At 46.2% G+C, this 13855-nt stretch overlaps 1 protein-coding gene and 1 long non-coding RNA gene across 2 annotated transcripts; both read left to right on the forward strand.

Annotated features, from left to right (window-relative positions):
- Positions 1–2725: 2725 nt before the first annotated feature.
- LOC128570972 (uncharacterized) lies at positions 2726–8533 on the forward strand. Its single transcript, XR_008375681.1, has 3 exons — positions 2726–2773; positions 7922–8261; positions 8401–8533. It is a non-coding gene; the product is annotated as an uncharacterized LOC128570972 (long non-coding RNA).
- A 2241-nt stretch (positions 8534–10774) lies between these two features.
- Positions 10775–11284, forward strand: LOC128570940 (40S ribosomal protein S12-like). Its single transcript, XM_053570585.1, has one exon. The coding sequence runs from the start codon at positions 10867–10869 to the stop codon at positions 11263–11265; it is 399 nt and encodes a 132-aa protein (XP_053426560.1). The 5' UTR covers positions 10775–10866; the 3' UTR covers positions 11266–11284.
- Positions 11285–13855: the final 2571 nt, after the last annotated feature.

Below are 13855 nucleotides of genomic sequence, written 5' to 3' on the forward strand. Positions count from 1 at the left end.
AAGCTCAGCGCCTGTAGTTCAAGCAGCTAGGGCGCCAGCCACATACACCAGAGCTGATGGGTTCGAATCCAGCCCGGGTCCCCCAACAACAATGATGACAACTACAACCAAAAAAAAAAAAAAAAAGGTTGAGCATTGTGGTGGGGGCCTGTAGTCCCAGCTACTTGGGAGGCTGAGGCAAGAGAATCGCTTAAGCCCAAGAGTGGGAGGTTGCTGTGAGCTGTGACACCACGACACTCTACCCAGGGCAACAGGTGGAGACTCTGTCTCAAAAAAAAAAAAAAAAAAAAAACTGTAAGGAAGTGGTTAAATAAAAATTAAATTAAAAATGCTAACAGGTCAATCTTATTACAAAAAGACAGAATATCAGACATTATATGCCTCTTACTGGGTTGCAATAGGAAGTTAACAGCATCACTTAAAAAATATTCTTCGCCGGCCAGGTGAAGGTAATCCTAGCATTCTGGGAGGCCGTAGATTGAGGATCTCTTGAGCTCAGGAGTTCAAGACTAGCCTGAGTGAGAATGAGACCCCCATTCCTACTAAAACCAGAAAGATTAGCTAGGCATTGTGGCAGGCACCTGTAGTCCCAGCTACTTGGGAGGTTGAAGCAGGAGATCACTTGTGGCCAGGAGTTTGAAGTTGCTGTGAGGCTGATGCATGCCATTCTAGCCTGGCAACAGAGTGAGACTCAGTCTAAAATCAAAACAAATCAAGGTGTAGCTCAGGATCCAACTCTTCTAGAAAGTTATCCATGACCACACTTTTTCTCAAGGAGCATTGCCTTTCAGGCTCTTTCCAAGCACAGGGAGATTAGGGGATTGGAGAGTCCCAGAGTTACCCAGAGACTGAGTAAATTCCTTGAGCCAATGAATCCTTTGTACACCCAGTAGGGGGAGTCAGAGCTTAGTTCCCATCTACTGCTCCTGTATAAACAAACTTCATATGGTGTGTGAGAAAACAAAGACATGTATATAACATCTTTTTTTATTTTACTTCTTAGAAACAGTGTCTCACTCTGTTGCCCTGGCTCGTCTCAAACTCCTGATCTCAAGGGTCTTCCTGCCTTAGCCTCCTGAGTAGCTGGAACTACAGGGACATGCCACCAAGTCAGCCTCATTTTGCTTTAATGAAATTCTCAGAGTAGCAATCCTTGAACTAAGCTACACTGTGTAGTTATACATGGATTTGACTTACAAAGATATATGCACACAACTTCTCAAAAGTGTGTGTTGCAGCCGGGGATGGAGGCTCACGCCTGTAATCCTAGCACTCCCGGAGGCTGAGGTGGGTAGATTACTCTGAGCTCAGGAGTTCACGACCAGTCTGAGCCAGAATGAGACCCAGTCTCTACAAAAAAAAAAAGCCATGGGGCGGCGCCTGTGGCTCAGTGAGTAGGGCACCGGCCCCATATGCCGAGGGTGGCGGGTTCGGACCCAGCCCAGGCCAAACTGCAACAGAAAAATAGCCAGGCGTTGTGGCGGGTGCCTATAGTCCCAGCTGCTCGGGAGGCTGAGGCAAGAGAATCGCGTAAGCCCAAGAGTTAGCGGTTGCTGTGAGCCGTGTGACACCAGAGCACTCTAATGAGGGCGGTACAGTGAGACTCTGTCTCTACAAAAAAAAAAAAAAAGCCAGGCGTTGTGGCTGGTGCTTGTAGTTCCAGCTAATTGGGAGGCTGATGGGAGGCTGAGGCAAGGGAATCGCTTGAGCCCAAGAGTTGAAGGTTGCTGTGAGCTATGATGTCACAGCACTCTACCAAGGGTGACAAAGTGAGAGTCTGTCTCAATTAAAAAAAAAAAAAAGTGGGCGGTGCCCCTAGCTCAAAGGAGTAGAGCGCCGGCCCCATATGCCAGAGGTGGAGGGTTCAAACCCAGCCCCGGCCAAAAACTGAAAAAAAAAAAAAAGTGTGTGTTGTGTGTGTGTATGTGTTGTTTAAAGCCAAATAGATCTTACTATGCCAAGAATGAGCTATTGTCATTGGATCTCCAAATTCATTCACTTGAACATTGGCTGGCAGAGGTAGGTAGGAGACAGCCTAGAGAAAGAGCAATGAATCTGAGGTTGATGCTCTCAGTTAAATCCTGTCTTTAATCATTAACCTGTTTGACTGTAGGCAGATCACTACATGTCTCTGGGCTGATTATTAACTTCTGCCATAGGGATGTGAAGGGGTTTTGTAAATAGAGCACAACTGTAAGGCATTCTTAGGGCTCCCAACAGCCTGAGTCATACATTGAGAAGATTTCACAGTTCCAGAGAGATGGCAGATCTCCCTCACTTATACTCAGGCCAAATAATTATGACTGAAACAGCCAGGACCAGGACTGGCTAAAGATAAGCTTTACACAAACCTCCAAGCCCTCAAATCTCCTGCCTTCAGCCAAGCCCAAACTAGGAACCCCTTTACTCTTCCAGGTTGTAGCTTACCCTTTATAACCATAATGAGGCAAGAGGCCTAGCCAGCTTGCCCACCCTGGAGGAAGAAGCCACATGGCCTTTCCCCAGGACTCAGGGGACCTGAGCAAGCTGGAAGGAGAAGCTAAGAGCTGGATCCCTGAGACTTTGCTGGGAGGCGGATTCTCAGAGAACACTGGAAACTCTGACCTGAGCTGGCACTAGTGGATCAAAGCCCAAAGAAACAGGTATTGGTGCTTGGCAGAAGCAGACATTTTACAGACCAGAGAAGGGGATGACTTGAGTAGTAATTTTGCCTTGCAGGGATGGTCCCAGTTTCTGAAGGTCCAGTTTGGTTCCATGTGTTTAGACTTCAGAGGTAGGTGCTGATTTGTCTTTTCTCTGAGACTCACCTCTTTCTAAGTCTCTCTCTTTTTTTTTCTGGATCTTTTTCTTACCATTTGTAGCTGGCTATGGCTACAGGTGAGGATAGGAGTTCTCAGCAAGGACTATTCCTCAGCAGAGCACGTCCAGGCCTGCAGTAACTGGTTTTACTTGTTTTAGGAGTCTTGACTCCACCCCAGACTCAACTGGGAGAGGAGTAGATTGGATTCAGTAGAAGGGATCTGTCAAGTCCAGAGATCCCTGGACTTAAATCTGAGGAGGGAAGAGACAGTCCCCCAGGTTTCCATGAGCTCCCACCAACTATAATATCCCTTCACAGGTCCCAAGACAGATCTCTCTCCAGCTTATCCCTGTCCTTTTATAGTTAATATCAACTTTGATTTTCCAGGAAGTTACCCTCTTGGAGAATCCTTCTCTATCTCCTCTATTTGTAACCATCATCAAGGTCTCTAGGAATAAAGCTTAGGAACAGAGTGGCGCCTCTGGCTCAGTGAGTAGGGCACTGGCCCCATATACTGAGGGAGGTGAGTTCAAACCTGGCCCCTGCCAAACTGCAACAAAAAAATAGCCCGGCGTTTTGGTGGGCACCTTGCTTCGGGAGGCTGAAGCAAGAGAATCACCTAAGCCCAAGAGCTGGAGGTTGCTGTGAGACTCTGTCTCTAAAAATAATAATAATAATAAGCTCAGGAACAGTCATAAAGGGTCAGGCCTCATCCCCTGAAGATTCATGTTCCTTGAGGGTAGGGCCTGACTTGTTGCCTAAATCTCTGTCAGCTCTGAGTACAGTTGGTGTCAGGCTGAGGAGTCCGCCTCTGTAAACCTCTGTCTATCCAGTTCTCTGCTTTGGTATCTGACGGCTTAGTGTCCTAATGTGCAGCTTTATTATTTTTTTATTTTTGCAGTTTTTTGGCCAGGGCTGGGTTTGAACCCGCCACCTCCAGCACATGGGACCGGGGCCCTACTCCTTGAGCCACAGGTGCTGACCCCTTTTTTTTTTTTTAAATAGAATGCCATGGTGTCATCATACTCACAGCAACCTCAAGCTCTTGGTCTCAAGCAATCCCCTTGCCTCAGCCTCCTGAATAGTTGGAACCACAGGATGCCTGGCTAGTTTTTCTAGAGGTGGGGTCTGGTTCTTGTTCAGGCTGCTCTCCAACTCTTGAGCTCAGGTGATTCACCCACCTTGACCTCTCAGAGTGCTAGGATTACAGACATGAGCCAGTCACTGAACCTAGCCATTTGCAGCTTTTTTTTTTTTTTTTTTTTGAGACAGAGTCTCACTTTATGGCCCTCAGTAGAGTGCCATGGCATCACACAGCTCACAGCAACCTCCAACTCCTGGGCTTAAGCAATTCTCTTGCCTCAGCCTCCCGAGTAGCTGGGACTACAGGCGCCCGCCACAACGCCCAGCTTTTTTCTTTTTTTTTGGTTGCAGTTCAGCTGGGGCCGGGTTTGAACCCGCCACCCTTGGTATATGGGGCCGGCGCCTAACCAACTGAGCCACAGGCGCCGCCCAGCAGCTTTCTTTTTTTCTTTTCTTTCTTTTTAGAAACAGAGTCTCATTTTGTTGTCCTCAGTAGAGTCCTATGGTGTCACAGCTCACAGCAACCTCCAGCTCTTGGGCTTAGGTGATTCTCTTGCCTCAGCCTCCCAAGTAGCTGGGACTACAGGCGCCCACCACAACTCCCAGCTATTTTTTTTGTTGTTGCAGTTTGGCTGGGGTTAGGTTCGAACCAGCCACCGCCACCCTTGGTATATGGAGCTGGCGTCCTACTCACTGAGCCACAAGTGCCGCCCCATTTGCAGCTTTCTTTATTCCTTTTTTTTTTTTGTAGAGACAGAGTCTCACTGTACCGCCCTCAGGTAGAGTGCCGTGGCGTCACACGGCTCACAGCAACCTCTAACTCTTGGGCTTACGCGATTCTCTTGCCTCAGCCTCCCGAGCAACTGGGACTACAGGCGCCCGCCACAACGCCCGGCTATTTTTTGGTTGCAGTTTGGCCGGGGCTGGGTTTGAACTCGCCACCCTCGGCATATGGGGCTGGCGCCCTACTCACTGAGCCACAGGCGCCGCCCATGGTGAATGCTAGCCCCTAATTACTTTTCTTTTTTTGTGTGTGTGTGGTTTTTTTTTGGCCGAGGCTGGGTTTGAACCCACCACCTCCAGCATATGGGACTGGCGCCCTATCCCTTTTTTTTGCAGTTTTGGCTGGGGCTGAGCTTGAACCTGCCACCCCTGGTATATGGGGCCGGTGCCCTACTCCTTGAGCCCCAGGCGCTGCCCATAATCTTTTTTTTTTTTCTTTATTCCTATTGTATCTTATGCTCCTGGAGTCTTACTGTGTTATACACTTCAAAGCCAAATCATAGGATGTAAATAGCATTGTTTGAAATTCCTCAAAGTGATGACAGGTGTGCTCCCATGTACCTTTCCAAGTCTACTCTCTATGCTGCTCAGTACCTGTGTTTGATCTCCATCAACAGCCTTTCTTATCTTCCACCTTCTGGTTGGTTTCACCCAGTGGAGATTATGGTAAAGGAGAGGGATGTGAGGTTTTTTTATTTCCCATTGCACACCCTACCTCCCTAAAAGCAAGGTCCCTACAGACTCTGGTCAGTGGTTCATTCTGTTTGCTCTCTGCTCCTTCCCAGTTGTCCCCTCGAGCCCAAAGTGATCAGTAGCCCCACCGTCACTCACTCTGGTGCACTGCACCATCTCTGGTTGCCTTTCCTTTATTTTTTATTTTATTTTATTTTATTATTATTATTATTTTGAGACAGAGTCTCATTATGTTGTCCTTGGTACAGTGCTACGACATCATAGCTCACAGCATGTTCAAACTCCTGGGCTCAAGTGATTCTCTGGTCTCAGCCATCCAAGTAGCTGGGACTATAGGTTGCCACAACACCTGGCTATTTTTTTAGAGATGAAGTCTTGCTCTTACTTAGGCTGGTCTCAAACTCCTGAGCTCAAGTAATCTGCCTGTCTTGGCTTCCATAAATGCCTTTCCTTTATGAAACTCTCAATAATCTGTTTCTTGCTGTGGAGCTGGTAAGTAGGACATGTACCATATCACTGAGATGTGTGGATTGCCACCTAATCTAGCTCTGTCACTTGTCTGTGAGACCTGGGCAAGTCACCCAATCTCTCTGAGCCTTGGTTCCTAATATGTAAAATATTGCAAAGAAAGGAGGGGCGTGCTAGGGTCATTTTTAGCTCTTAGAATCTTTAGTCTAAGGTGATAATTCTAGCTTCTTCAGAATTCAACGATGAGAATATGAGCCTGAATGGAAAAATACATAAGATTATTCCATTTGGCATTTGGGTTGGGTGAAGTTGCATGTTCAAAATACCCTAGAGTTAGAAGCTGAGGAAAAGGCAAGGAATACCTCCCATCTGTACTGCATGTGTATTTATTTTAAGCAAGATCCATTCCAAGATATTCTCCAAAGCTGTGGTAATCAGCTTTTATTTTATCTTCATCTGTTTGTATTTGTCTTCTCTTATTAGAAAAACAGTCAAAAAATCTTTCTCCTGGTGTTTTTTCTGTCTCTCTCTTCCTATTAATCATGCCTGTAGATCTCTCTCTGTATTTCTCTTTCTTTCTATTTCTGTTTCTCTCCATTAAGACAGAGAAAAGAGGGCGGTGCCTGTGGCTCAGTGAGTAGAGCGCCGGCCCCATATGCCGAGGGTGGCAGGTTCAAGCCCAGCCCCAGCCAAACTGCAACAACAACAAAAAAATAGCCGGGTTTTGTGGCGGGTGCCTGTAGTCCTAGCTACTCGGGAGGCTGAGGCAAGAGAATCGCTTAAGCCCAGGAGCTGGAGGTTGCTGTGAGCTGTGTGATGCCACGGCACTCTACCAAGGGCCATAAAGTGAGACTCTGTCTCTACCAAAAAAAAAAAAAGACAAAGAAAAGATACAGAGGGTGGTGGGTTCGAACCTGGCCCCGGCCAAACTGCAACAACAAAATAGTCGGGTGTCTGTAGTCCCAGCTACTCGGGAGGCTGAGGCAAGAGAATCGCCTAAGCCCAAGAGCTGGAAGTTGCTGTGAGCTGTGACTCCACAGCACTCTATGGAGGGCAACAAAGTGATACTCTGTCTCTAAAAAAAAAAAAAAAAAAACAGAAAAGACAAGAAAAAGGCATTCCTCCTATAGTACCACTCAGCAGGGGAAAATTAGTATGTTCCTAAACAAAGGCTTCTGGCACACAAACCAATGAAGCAGCCAGAATTGACCAGCACCTGGATCTGCCAGTTACAGGAAAAGAGTCCCAGATGCTGGAAAGTTTTGGCCCCACAGTTTTCCTAGAATAAGTGAGGTCAAGGCCGATGATTAATTTTCACTTTATGTTTTGGACTGAATCCACCTGGCTGTCATTTGCACCATGTAGGTGCCTTGTACCCGTGATTTCAGGAAAAGTGCCTATAAACTAGAGAGGCAGGGGCTGCAATTTCTCTTTAACTAGTCATAGCTAGGATTATCCTAGTATTTTTAGAGCTGGAAAGACATTAACAGTTATTTATAATAAAACCTCTATGGTTTTTTTTTTTTTTTTTGTAGAGACAGAGTTTCACTTTATGGCCCTGGGTAGAGTGCCATGGCATCACACAGCTCACAGCAACCTCCAATTCCTGGGCTTAAGCGAGTCTCTTGCTGCAGCCTGTTTTTTGTTTTTTGTTTTTTTTAAAGAGACAGAGTTTTACTTTGTCACCCTCGGAGGAGTGCTGTGGCATCACAGCTCACAGCAACCTCCAGCTCTTGGGCTTAGGTGATTCTTTTGCCTTAGCCTCTCAAGTAGCTGGGACTATAGGTGCCCGCCACAACAGCCAGCTACTTTTTTGTTGTTGCAGTTTTGCCAGGGCTGGGTTTGAACCTGCCACCTTTGGTATATGGGGCTGGGGCCCTACTCACTGAGCCACAGGCACCGCCCAGAAAACCTCTATGTTTTATAAAATGAAGGAGCTAAGATCCAGAGAAAGGAAAGGACTTGCCAGTCACACAATAAATTAATAGAGTTAATAATAGCTGAAAAAGTACATAATTCTGGGCTCTGCTCTAAGTGTTTTTAATCCACATAGCAACATCATAGAAGAAGCATTAGTATTACCTTATTTTACAGGTGAAGAAACTGAGGCCCTGAGAAATACGTAATTTATCTGCACCAGAGTCTGTGTTCTCCACTACTTCACTCTCGCACTGCCAGGATTATACTGTGGTTTGATGTAGCTTGTATAGCCTGTAGCTTGAAACAGGCTATGATGGAGATGTTTATACCACAGAAATCAGCAAGTGCTACAAGTCAGGGCTTGTTGTTGTTTTTTATTGTTGAAATTTAACAATGTGGTGGAGATGCAGATGCACAGGAGACCCCAGGAAAGAGATGGAGGAGTTGCTTCCCAGACAGTCTTGGATCTCAACTTCCAGATGGATCCCATTCCCACTCTTGTGTATCTTTTAAGGTAAACTTCTTTTCTTTTGGGTATTTCCCATATTAATAAATGGTAGTTTCCTCTGTGTGTATGTGCACATATGAGTTTAGGGATAATTTATATAAAATAAAACACAGAGATATTGAGATGAATGTGCTTTTTTTGACAGGTGGTCAGGGGAGCTTTCTCTGATAGGATGACAACTGAACAGAGAACTTAACGAACTGAGGAATGTGCCACGTGAAGTGTCTACCAAGGATCAAGGCACTCAGGTGGGAACATGCCTTGAACAGATGCTTGAGTAGATGACAGGATTATGTCTCCAGGATATATTACCTGGACTTGAATAGAGGTATCGTAACTACCAGATCACCCACATCAGCTTTATTATTTTTTTTTTATTTTTATTTTTGTAGAGACAGAGTCTCACTTTATGGCCCTGGGTTGAGTACCGTGGCCTCACCCAGCTCACAGCAACCTCCAACTCCTGGGCCCAAGTGATTCCCTTGCCTCAGCGTCCCAAGTAGCTGGGACTACAGGCGCCCGCCACAATGCCCGGCTATTTTTTGGTTGCAGTTTTGGCCGGGGCCGGGTTTGAACCCACCACCCTTGGTATATGGGGCCGGCACCCTACCGACTGAGCCACAGGCGCTGCCCAAAAGAAAGTCCTTCTTTTTTTTTTGTGGGTTTTGGCCAGGCTGGGTTTGAACCCGCCACCTCCGGCATATGGGACTGGCGCCCTACCAAGCTTTATTATTTATTTATTTATTTGTTTGTTTGTTTGTTTTGAGACAGAGTCTCACTTTGTCACCCTGGGTAGAGTGCTATGGTGTCACAGCTCACAGTAACCTCAAACTCTTGGGGTTAACCGATTCTCTTGCCTCAGCCTCCCGAGTAGCTGGGACTACAGGCGCCCGTCACAATGCCCACCTATTTTTTTGAGATGGGGTCTTTTTCTAGCTTAGGCTGGCCTGTAAGCTCAGGCAATCCACCCACCTCTCCCTTTCAAGTGCTGGGATTATAGGCGTGAGCCATGCCTGGCTCATATCAGCTTTAGAAATTATTTTTAAAATTCTAATTTGTAATAAGGGTAAAGAAGGAGAGCCAGGGCTGGTGGTGCATGCCTATAATCCTAGCACTTTGAGAAGCTAGGATAGGAGGATCCCTTGAGCTCAAGAGTTTGAGACCAGCCTGAGCAAGAGCCAGACCACATCTCTATTAAAATGAGAAAAACTAGCCACGTTGTGGCAGGCACATGTAGTCCCAACTACTTAGGAAGCTGAAATAGGAGGATCACTTGAACCCAGGAGTTGGAGGTTGCTGTGAGCTAGCTGATACTATGGCACTCCAGCCTGGGCAACAGAGCGAGACTCTGTCTCAAAACAAAAAAACAAAACAGGAGGATAGAGGAGGTAGTATATTGCTGACAGGGCCCTAGAAGAAAACTTGGGAGCAGAACAAGGGTCTAAGACAGTGGTTCTCAAACTTCCTAATGTTAATGGCCCTTTAATACAGTTCCTGTGGGTCATGACCTATGGGTTGAGAACCACTGGTCTAAGAAAACAACCCTTTGGAGATTCTGTCTTGGAGTCTTTTTTCCATCTCTTCATTCCCTGTCCCTCACCTCTTACCCCAGGTTTTGCCTCTCCAAGTAATCCCCAAAGAAATGAGGATAGTTATACTACCCTGTTTCCCCGAAAATAAGACAGTGTCTTATTTTAAGGTGTGCTCCCAAAGATGCGCTAGGTCTTATTTTCAGGGGACATCTTATCTTTCCTGTAAGTAGGTCTTATTTTCGGAGGATGTCTTATTTTCGGGAAAACAGGGTATTATGATCTTCCTTGAATTTGAAGGCCATAAAGCCCTAAAAACAGTTCAGTGATGATATTATAAATAGAATCATACTTACTCATCTGAGCTGCTCTTTATAAGGCCCCAGCACCTGTTGGAGGTGCAGTCCCTTAAAAACTGGACCTTGGGGGTGGTGCCTGTGGCTCAGTGGGTGGGGCACCAGACCCATATACTGAGGGTGGCAGGTTCAAACCCAGCCCCAGCCGAACTGCAACAAAAAAATAGCCGGGTATTGTGGCGGGTGCCTTTAGTCCCAGATACTTGGGAGGCTGAGGCAAGAGAATCACCTAAGCGTTGGGCGTCGCCTGTGGCTCAAGGAGTAGGGCGCCGGTCAGAGGTGGCGGGTTCAAACCTAGCCCGGGCCAAAAACCAAAAAAAAAAAGAGAATCGCCTAAGCGCAGGAGTTGGAGGTTGGAGGTTGGTGTGAGCTGTGACGCCACAGCACTCTACCAAGAGTGATAAAGTGGAACTCTGTCTCTACAAAACAAAACAAAAAACAAAAAAAACCTGGACCTTGGGCTGTAATCCTAGCACTCTGGGAGGCCAAGTGGGTGGATCAATTGAACTCACAAGTTCGAGACCAGCCTGAATTAGAGCAAGACCCCCATCTCTAAAAATAGGCGGGCATTGTGGCAGGTGCTTGTAGTCCCAGCTACTTGGGAGGCTGAGGCAAAAGAATCGCTTGAGCCTCTTTCCCTGCCGCTGCAGAATTGCGCAGAGGCTGAGCCCCATGGTCTTTGTTTTCAGTGAGGTCAAGATTCAACTTCACCCGTAACTCACCGCCATGGCCGAGGAAGGCATTGCTGCTGGAGGTGTAATGGACTTTAACACCGCTTTACAAGAGGTGCTGAAGACCGCCCTCATCCACGATGGCCTTGCACGTGGAATCCGCGAAGCTGCCAAAGCCTTAGACAAGCGCCAAGCCCATCTTTGTGTGCTTGCATCCAACTGTGATGAGCCGATGTATGTCAAGTTGGTGGAGGCCCTTTGTGCTGAACACCAAATCAACCTAATTAAGGTTGATGACAACAAGAAACTAGGGGAATGGGTAGGCCTTTGTAAAATTGACAGAGAGGGGAAACCCCGTAAAGTGGTTGGCTGCAGTTGTGTAGTTGTCAAGGATTATGGCAAAGAATCTCAGGCCAAGGATGTCATCGAAGAGTACTTCAAATGCAAGAAATGAACAAATAAAACTTTAGCTCCTGAAAAAAAAAAAAGAATCGCTTGAGCCAAGAGTTTGAGGTTGCTGTGAGCTATGATGCCAAGGCACTCTACCAAGGGCGACAAAGTGAGACTCTGTCTCAAAAAAAAAAAAAAAAAACACAAAAGTATCTGGACCTTGGCTGAATTTGTCTCTATACTGTTTATGAACTCACTCATGATATCTTCATATTCATATTTCAGAAACCAAGAAAATCTCCTAATACTTGCCATGGCCACTGATGGTCCTTACTAAAGTGGCAGTCCTGGGAAGGTCACATGACCTACTACCCTGTTTCCCCGAAAATAAGACAGTGTCTTATTTTAAGGTGTGCTCCCAAAGATGCACTAGGTCTTATTTTCAGGGGACGTCTTATCTTTCCTGTAAGTAGATCTTATATTCGGAGGATGTCTTATTTTCGGGGAAACAGGGTAATACACATGGCATCAGTTGATTGGACCAGGCATGAACATCTCCTTATAATGACCAGCAATCTATAGAATTGGCGTCAGCTGACTGGACCAGGCATAACATCTCTCTTATAATGTCCAGCAATCTATAGAATTATCTGGCTTGCTCTATAAAACCTCTTTTAGGAATTTATACCTTGATAAGAGGCAACCTGACCTAACCTAACCAGAGACATCTCAATCTTCTCCTTCTTAACCTAGAGAAATTCCAGTTTTTTCATATCCTGCATACTTAGTTTCTCCTCCCTGAGGTCTTAGCTGGTGCCCTGTCTTCTGGCACAATTAATTCTCTATTTATATACACTTAAAAAAATTGTGTATCTGTTTACCTGGTAGATTGCCAAAGCCTTGAAGATAAAATAAATTTATTGTTTCCGTATTGCCTAAAACAGCCTCAGGCACTTATTTAGTAGACTACAATAATTTTTTGTCAAAGGGGCAGCATAGGGAAAGGAAAAAAATAACATCTAATCTCTTTGGGCCTTATATCTTCCTCTTTAAAATAAGAATAATGTTTCCTTGCTTGTCAGGAAGCTGAAGAAAATGAGCTTAGGATCATTTTCCAGATCTATGACCTATTACAAAATTTTCCCTAGAGCAGAGCTCAGCATCAAAAATGTTCAAGTATTGTGGTTCACCCTCCAACTAGAAGGCATTTGGTCTTATTTAAGAAGGCAACAGGTGTAGCCATTCTATTCCTGCAAAAGGCCATACTGAACTATCTTTGGCCTGATACAAGGTGTAAGCTTCTAGGAGATTATCATTTGTTGGAGGGAGGGGAGGATAGGAATTTCAGGGAAGGTCTGGGCTGGACAGGTTGTCATGCCCCCTCCTTCCCTCTCCAGGGTGCAGTGGGAGGTGTTTTTTTTTCCTGGCTAGGCTGAGAATTATACTTATCCTCATCAGAGCAGATTTCTCTAGGACATTACCCTCTGTACATGCGGGGAAGTTTTGCTTAAGTTTACCGATTTAAAGTTGACTGCAAGTGAGTGCTCATTGAAAATATTTCTACTTGGGCAGCGCCGTGGCTCAGTGTGTAGGGCACCAGCTCCATATACCGAGGGTGGTTCAAACCCGGCCCTGGCCAAACTGCAACAACAACAACAAAAAATAGCTGGGCGTTGTGGTGGGTGCCCTATAGTCTCAGCTACTAAGGAGGCTGATGCAAGAGACTCGCCTAAGCCCAAGAGCTGGAGGTTGTTGTGAGCTGTGATGCCACAGTACTCTACCGAGGGCAACGAAGTGTGACTCTGTCTCCAAAAAAAAGAAAATATTTCTTCTTTAGTGACCACAGCTGGCCCACTCTCAGTTTGGCAGAACTAGTCCCATATTAGCAGAGGATCTGAGGGGTTGGCCTCATCTAAAATATCAGCCCTACCACCTGTCATTCCACTATTAAAACTTAATTCCTCAGTGTCTCAGGTTTTTCTGCTTCTAGAAACCCCTATTGACTTTCAAAAAAATGTTTTTTTTGTGGTTTTTGGCCGGGGCTGGATTTGAACCTGCCACCTCCGACATATGTGGCTGGCGCCCTACCCCTTTGAGTCACAGATGCCACCCAACTTTCAAATTTTTTTTTTTTTTTTGTAGAGACAGAGTCTCACTTTACCACCCTTGGTAGAGTGCCATGATGTCACAGGACTCACAGCAACCTCCAGCTCTTGGGCTTCTGCAATTCTCCTGCCTCAGCCTCCTAAGCAGCTGGGACTACAGGTGCCCGCCACAACGCCCGGCTATCAACTTTCAATTTTTTTTTTTTTTTGTAGAGACAGAGTCTCACTCTATGGCCCTCGGTAGAGTGCCGCGGCCTCACACAGCTCACAGCAACCTCCAACTCCTGGGCTCAGGCGATTCTCCTGCCTCAGCCTCCCAAGCAGCTGGGACCATAGGCGCCCGCCACAATGCCCGGCTATCTTTTGGCTGCAGTTTGGCCGGGGCTGGGCTTGAACCTGCCACCCTCGGCATATGGGGCCAGCGCCTCACTAAGGCACAGGCGCTGCCCACAACTTTCAAATTTTTATAAAAAAGTTCTAGCAGAGATTAGACACAGGAGAAAATAAATTACTCAGCCTGGCATGTAAGAAACTATCCAATCAAACATT

Source organism: Nycticebus coucang, chromosome 2, assembly GCF_027406575.1.
Source record: "Nycticebus coucang isolate mNycCou1 chromosome 2, mNycCou1.pri, whole genome shotgun sequence".
Taxonomy (NCBI): Eukaryota; Metazoa; Chordata; class Mammalia; order Primates; family Lorisidae; genus Nycticebus; species Nycticebus coucang.

Excerpts from the sequence above, each read along its gene's own strand:
- LOC128570940 (XM_053570585.1), top strand. The coding sequence starts at position 10,867 with ATGGCCGAGGAAGGCATTGCTGCTGGAGGTGTAATGGACTTTAACACC.